This window comes from Lupinus angustifolius, unplaced genomic scaffold (assembly GCF_001865875.1).
Source record: "Lupinus angustifolius cultivar Tanjil unplaced genomic scaffold, LupAngTanjil_v1.0 Scaffold_2_263, whole genome shotgun sequence".
In the NCBI taxonomy this organism is placed as follows: domain Eukaryota; kingdom Viridiplantae; phylum Streptophyta; class Magnoliopsida; order Fabales; family Fabaceae; genus Lupinus; species Lupinus angustifolius.
The window spans coordinates 12,505-19,940 of record NW_017716670.1 but is presented as its reverse complement, the minus strand read 5'-3'; the positions used below and the strand labels follow the sequence as shown (position 1 = coordinate 19,940).

The following is a 7,436-nucleotide window of genomic DNA, read 5'->3' as shown; positions in this document are numbered from 1 at the left end:
CTTATAGTGCATCGGGATGTGAATACAATTGGAGCGTTTTTAAACAAGTAATTATTTATTTACTTCCATTTTGGTTTAACTTAAAAAAAATTATGTGTATCTCATTTTAGTTATTTATTGGACTGTTGCAAAGAAAATAAATAAACTTGATATTAAAAGAATGCATGACTTGACATATGTTAATACAATCAAACATTGAAGCAGAGATATAAAATCAAGGATGAAGTTAACTCAATCTCTCTTGATGACATTGATGAATGCAAGGAATGACTTGTTGGGGAGATGTACAACAATGATGATAAAGGTAGAAATGAGAGGGTTTTTTAGGATGATAATAATCTTGAATAAGATGTTGTTTATAGGCTTCAGGGATTGAGGGGCCTAGAATGAACATTAAGAGTCAAAAAATAAAGAACCCTATATTTATATGTTCAAGAGGAAAAACTAAGAAACCTAAGGGCGATTCTTCATCATCTAAAAAAGGGAAAGAGAAAGCACTTGAAGAAGTAGATGAAAAATGAAATATGGAGAAAGTGAAGAGGAAGTTGAAACTTTTGAATGTAATGACTCATATGAAGAAAAAATTGAAGGATATATTGTTGAGTTTCCTGTTGTGGATGATGATGTTGGGAGGAGGATATTTAGAAGATTAAATCTTTTACATTTTATATTTGTATTTTTCTTTGATTTTTAAGAAAAATATTTATATACTGTAAGAGCTTCTTACACTCTCAATGTATCATCTACCATTCATGTTCATTCATTTGAAATCATCATTGACTCTTAAATCAAAGTAATATAAATGAAAGATGGATAATATACTGACTATGTATAAATATTTACACTGTCAATGCATGAATATTACACTCTTGATTTTTAGTTATGGGTCTTTATAAAACTAGTTAATATTGTTTATTTTACTTTTTAGTATCTCTATATTTAATTATTAATTATCTAATGACCTTATGAAGTGATGAGACATTGATACTTCATGATTTTTATTAAACTTTATATTATTGTTTGATTTTTATTTTATTTTTTTTTATTTTTTTTATTTTATTATTTTATTTTTCTATCATACTCTATTTTTTTTTTTAACTACTAAGATGATGTCCGCTATTTGTCCCACAACGCCGTCCACAACTCCATGATAACTGAATTTTGGCAACGCCATCAGCCAAGAACAACACTGTTCCTGCATCATATCATACATAACCACCATACCACAATTTAAAGAACACAATTTACAACATTGATCCTTATAATCAAAAACCGTCACAGATATCATATCATACATAACCACCATGAAAAACTCAGCTGCCACGGAACAAGAGATTAAAATAATTATAAGATCCTAAATTCAGAGCACTTGATGACGTAAATTTCAAGCACGCCAAGGTGTAAAAGCCTATATATGCATTTAAAGAAATGCTTATTGTAACATAACTTAAACATTAGGATATACAGATACATGTTGATAATTGAAATGACACATGTTCATTCAAACATATTTGTAACAAGAACTTCGAATATGGCTTTAATTATTACATGTAACTTTTTAACTTAATATGCTAGGAAACCTGAGTTTTTTTATTTTTTAAAAGAAATTTAATTTAGAGTAAATTACACTGACACCCTTGAGTTTTAGCGAAATTACACAAATCACCCATCACTTTTCTACACCTGCACAATATGTTTCTTCATAATATATCATATTTTGTTTAAGTTAATTGCATTTATCACATTTTCTGTTTAAAACATGACACTTATTTCTCATATAAGGTGGTCAGTATAATGAAAGTATAAAAACTATGAAAAGTTTGTATAATTTCACTAAAACTCAGGGGTATCAGTCTAATTAACTCTTTTTATTAGTATGCTAAGTGTTTCTCTTGTAAACCCAAAAAAAATGATGTGTTCCAAAAAGTTGGAATAAATTTCTGAGTGTAATACCTATGCACTGGTGTAAAAATTTATATACAATCAGTATAACATATACTATTCATTAATATTAATTTTATTTAAGAGTCAATAATGATTAAAAAACGAATGATAAATGATGAATATAAAAATTTGAGACTGTGCATACATCTTTCTCATGGGAGCACATCTGCTGTACCACAAAGTGTGTAACTCCATGTGCCACTATTTGTGATTGATTAAAAAAATATATTTAAATTAAAATTTTAATAGTTAATTATTTTTCTAACCAATCATAAGCAGTCGCACATGGAGTGGCACACTGTTTTGGGACAGCATATTTCCGTCCCTTTCTCACTAACTTTATAATATCCTCCTACCAAAAATGAGATTGTATGAACAACCACCAATAACCCAAAATCATATAGGTTTGACATTGCAATACAGTACATGACAGCAACATAATAAATTTGACTAAACAAAAATCCAAATTTTATACTGTAAACTAAAGTGTAAAAATAACCTCAACCTAGCCATTGCATGTGTCCATGTTTTAGCATAAGCAACAAAAGAGATGTGTATTCCTGTTTGACAGGTGCATGTAGTGACCCTAACATGCCAAATTTATATCATTCCTAGCTACAAAGTTTTCAGCATCAGGAAGGATGAGACAAAACCATCCTCCAAAAAATTCAAAAAAAATAAAAACTCAACAAGTACAATGGAAACGTATGAACTTCAGAAGAATATCACCCAACCAAGCTTTGAGGTAAACTCAAGTAACTTCAGCAGTCCTCTGTTTATTTAAGGTTCCATATTCGCCGGTTCTAAGTTTCTTAAACAAAATAAGTATGCCATCATTGGACATTCTATGCTTTTGCATCAGCAACGACAGCAGCAGGTGCAGGACCACCGGTGGTTGGCCTGAGTGGAACAAAAATTTCAGTTAAATGTCCTAAATAATAACATGATATAGATTAATAGATGTAACAAAATCACATGCTAGCTATTGTATAAACTTACAGTCCTACAGAAACTTTGAATGCATCGTATAATCCCCACTGAGCTCCAGTAAGTGTTCCGATCATTACAATACGGAGGGGGAGGCCCCGGGTAAAGAGACCCAACAAACCAATCTTCTTCACAGCCTGCATCATAGAGTACATCAAAGAAACTTGCCAAAATCAGAAAAGATTAATCTGTGTATACTATATATTACACAAAGTCCAATACTCACATCACCAACGGTTGCTCCTTTGGCATTGTTCAGAAAAGAAACAAGGTTATCGGCAGGATGAGATACAATTGCGCACAGTACACCAGCTATATATCCACCAGCAAAACTCACACCGAGTTGCAGACCTTTACTGCATTCACTCTTTGGTCTGGGGATGGCATGCTTGTAGATCAGCTCAACAATGGTCTCAAAAGAAGCAAACTTCATCATTGTGTCTGCACAAAAGAACATTACTCGCCTTATTACCATGTATCATCAAAGTTATCTTTCAATGGGTAGAGATAGATGAAGTACGGTTCAAACTTAAATTACAAAACAGCAAACTCCATCACCGATATTGGACATTCATAGCAAAGATCCAATGCTCCTCGACAAATTTTCTTTTTGAAATGCAATTGAAGAAAAATGAGAAGAGGCACACAGTAAAAAGAGTGATTCCATAAAACAAAAATTTAACACAAATATGAATGAAAAAAAAAAGCTATATGATATAAACATAGAAATTAGGTAGTAAACATGCCTTGATACAGAACCATAACAACTACTAAACAATAAAACAATGTACAAGATTTTAACAATAGAGCAAATTAACAAACAAGACTACTCAGGTTTCTAAATACATCTTAAAGTGCAACACAGTAGCGCTACACTAGCTCAACAGGCAGGAAACCCTAGTAAGATATATTAAAAAACACAAACGACCAATTCAATACGAAGCTGTGATGCACGGTACTTCAAAATGCCTCAAGTACACGTACCGGGTGCAAATAATTTCAATACAGTAGACATGTGTGTATATACATATATATATATATGCATACATATATACACACACATATCTATATATATGGATGTATCCCGTAGCCTTAACGGATACGGGTACATAATGGTATCAATGCAACATTGTTAGAAGGCACTATAAAGTATAAGATAGCCACAACTTACATGGAATCTGTCGTCCCCACAAAGGCACCAATCCCTTGTACAGCCTGAAATAAATATCATAATACATTACATTAGATTCATCCCAATTCCTAGCACAGACAACATAATACAATGACAAAACACCCTCAACCAAAAAAGCGTAACAGTCGAAAAAAGCATTTATAAACATACCCTAGTGTTCCTTCAGATTTGACAAATTTTGGAAGCCCATCAGACAAACCTCTTGCGAAACCAGGCTGAGTTTGAACACGAACCTTGACAGCCTCAAAGGGGCAGAGTGCAACATCTGCGATAACTTCTGCAGATGCTGAGCCAGCAAGGTAGATCAAAGTCTTGTACTTGGCTGCATACTCTGGGCCAGCAATATCAGAATAGTACTTCTTGAAGAACTCATAGAATCCAAATTTGCAAGCACCCTGTGCACTGTAACCAAGCAAGGTAGGCACCCAACCACGGAAAAAACCCTTGACTCCCTGCTCCTTGAACAAAACACCGAACCCGGACGAGATGCTCTTGTACTTAGCAGGGTCAATCTGAAATTCACAACCGATTCAAATATCAAAACACAAGACCCAGCTTGGTATTAACAGTACAACTAACCAAATGGTTCCAATTCCAATAAACAAGGTGATAAAAGATTCCAATTCCAATAAACAAGGTGATAAAAGATTTCAATTCCAATAAACAAGGTGATAATAACTAGGCATTATATCACAACATACATCAAACATCACAAATAAATCCAAAAAAAAGGATGGCTAATAAACGATGCTCCACATAGTAAAGTCCAGGGAGGGTGCATATGCATCTGCAGTCACAGAGTATATCTTAAACCAATAAAAACATGACATATCAATTGAAAAAAAATCAAATATTCATTTTTTATTCTGTTTTTCCTTCGTTGTCATTGGCTTGGACATAGTTTTGAACATACTTTGAGACAACAGATACTTGTCCGGATGCACATACAGGTCTTACTCTTGCACTTCTCCAAGCAAACATAACATATCAAAACGTTGTGTCGAGACTCACCCTCTATCCCATCAATTGAATCAAAACTTAAATATCATAACACAGCAATCATAAAGACCACAAAATCAAAATTATCAAAAATGAAATAAAACCAGAACTAGAGAGAGAGAGAGAGAGACCTGCATATTACACTTGACAAGATCAAGAGGAGTAACAGTCATATGAGTAAGTCCACAACTAAGTATACCTCCAGCTGTACACGCGGCATAGAACGCCGGCGAGTACATCTCAATTTTTCCAGGCTCGCTTGGAGCGGCAATCATTGGACTGCGTCTCAGAGATCCTCCGGCATCGGCGGAAGTGGCGGCGGAGCTGAGGGTGTTGCGGAGAGGGAGGGTTTTGGAGGAGGAGGAAGAGTAGAGGAATGTAGGGATGAGAGAGTTGCGGGTACAAGAGTCGGAGAGAGCCATTGACACAGAGAGAAGAAGAAGAAGAGAGAAGGGTTGGTGGTTTATTTGCACCAATGGCGTTTTATACTGCAATCGCATAGAGAGAGCCAATACAAATCACATATCAACGAGGAAGACTCATAGGGAAGTGGTGTGTAAAAGTAAAGAAAAAATAATATATATTGACATTTATATCCTTTTTCTTATTTGTAATGATATTACACTTTTACCCTTAAAATATAAAGGAAAAAGTCATTTACTTCTATGTGAGAAGAGTATCACTCCATATCAACTGCCTTGCTCTTCGCTATTCACGGACTCTTCCACAATATTAGTGTCCAAATTATTTGAGAAACATTAAAATGTAATGGATATAATATCTATGTATATGTCAAGATTTATATACAATTAATCTATCATTTATATTACTTTTAAAAAATTAATATTTATTAAATATAATTTATAAATAATATATGTAAAATCTTATACATTAACGATGTATATATATTTTTTTCTCAAAACTAATTACTTTTATAACGTTCTTTCTCTTGCCACAATATGGAAATTTTAAAAAACCTCTCCATTTAGCTTAAAAAGCACGCCGCTCCATCAAAAAGGGTAGTAGAATTATGAGGAATATTCTAACAGAATATTCTGTTTAACCATCGCAACCATGAATTAGAAATATTTTAGGACTTTATGTTAACACAAATAATTAATCCTTCAAAGTTAAAAGAGGTAAATTCATGTGCTTCAACTAAAATTGTCAATTAACTAAAATGATTAAAAAAACTTGACTAGAGATTTTACAAAGAGGAGACACTTATCAATCACATGCTTGATGGTGAGTATAGGAAACGAAAAAAGAAGGGAAAATTCAAAGAAATTAAGATTGTCCACAATAATCAACTAAATAGTTCATAACAGAGTACTGAAATATGAGATCAGATTGATTTCATAATTTATATATTTTTTATTTAAAATCTATACTGTTAATTTTTTTTAAAGTATCATATCTCTTTCTCTCTCGTTGATAAGTTTTTGTTTCCTTTTCTTGGTTTATAAGTTTTTTCATAAACTAAGTTTGTTATCAAATAAGCTTAGTTTAAAATAACTTATAAAAATAACAAAACAATCTCATTTGAAATGTGTCACAATTTTACAAATAAATCTAAAAGCATGTGACAAACAAAAATAATTTATAGCTTTTTATCTACAGTTTTCCAGCTAGTTACGATATTTGCTATATTCTACAAAAGTTTCATGAAATATGTAGAAAAAACACTAACGTTTCAAGAAGCCTATAAGTAACAATGAGAGAGGATGTAATGTGTGGTATAATGAATGATGTTACATTTCAAGTCACCAGAACTATTCCTTCAACTATTGTTCTATCAGAATATATACATTATTTTCAATTATGCTCTATCTCCCACAATGTTCAACTATTATATGGTATCATAATTATGTTCGATCATTTACTGGAGTAGTCACGCAATTGTTGTTAAATATATTTGTTAGAGTGTAAAGTTTTTACTCTGTCAATACATCACCTACTATTGATTTATATATGAGAGTGAATGGTAGTTAATTAATCAATGATGAATGATTGACTGGGTATAAAAACACTTATACTTTCATTATATACATGTTAAATCCTATTTGTTATAATAACACCATCATATTACCCCAAATAAACCTTCTACTAATATTAAACTACTTCTAATAAAATATTCTGCAGTCACGAGAGACTCAACTAGCCATCTAGTACTAGCCCATGAGATACTCCACTCATCTTGCCATATAGCAATACTCCATTAATGGCTAAAAATGAGATTCTTGTGCTTGAGTACAATCCCAACAAGAAGAAGATTGTAGGAGCCATTTGAAGCTCCTGTCATAAGTCATTAACA

General features: G+C 32.5%; 1 protein-coding gene across 2 annotated transcripts; it reads right to left on the bottom strand.

The window, feature by feature from the left end:
• Positions 1-2,740: 2,740 nt before the first annotated feature.
• Positions 2,741-5,582, bottom strand: LOC109337196 (mitochondrial phosphate carrier protein 3, mitochondrial). 2 transcript variants are annotated; one of them, XM_019574117.1, is made up of 6 exons: positions 5,254-5,581; positions 4,274-4,635; positions 4,103-4,146; positions 3,158-3,372; positions 2,944-3,068; positions 2,741-2,844 (listed from the first exon to the last, which is right to left on the bottom strand). In XM_019574117.1, the coding sequence occupies exons 1-6, from the start codon at positions 5,542-5,544 to the stop codon at positions 2,790-2,792; spliced, it is 1,092 nt and encodes a 363-aa protein (XP_019429662.1). In that variant the 5' UTR covers positions 5,545-5,581; the 3' UTR covers positions 2,741-2,789. The 2 variants fall into 2 exon arrangements, with proteins under 2 accessions (XP_019429662.1, XP_019429663.1); XM_019574118.1 differs by lacking the exon at positions 2,741-2,844 and having other exon boundaries at positions 3,024-3,068; positions 3,156-3,372; positions 5,254-5,582.
• Positions 5,583-7,436: the final 1,854 nt, after the last annotated feature.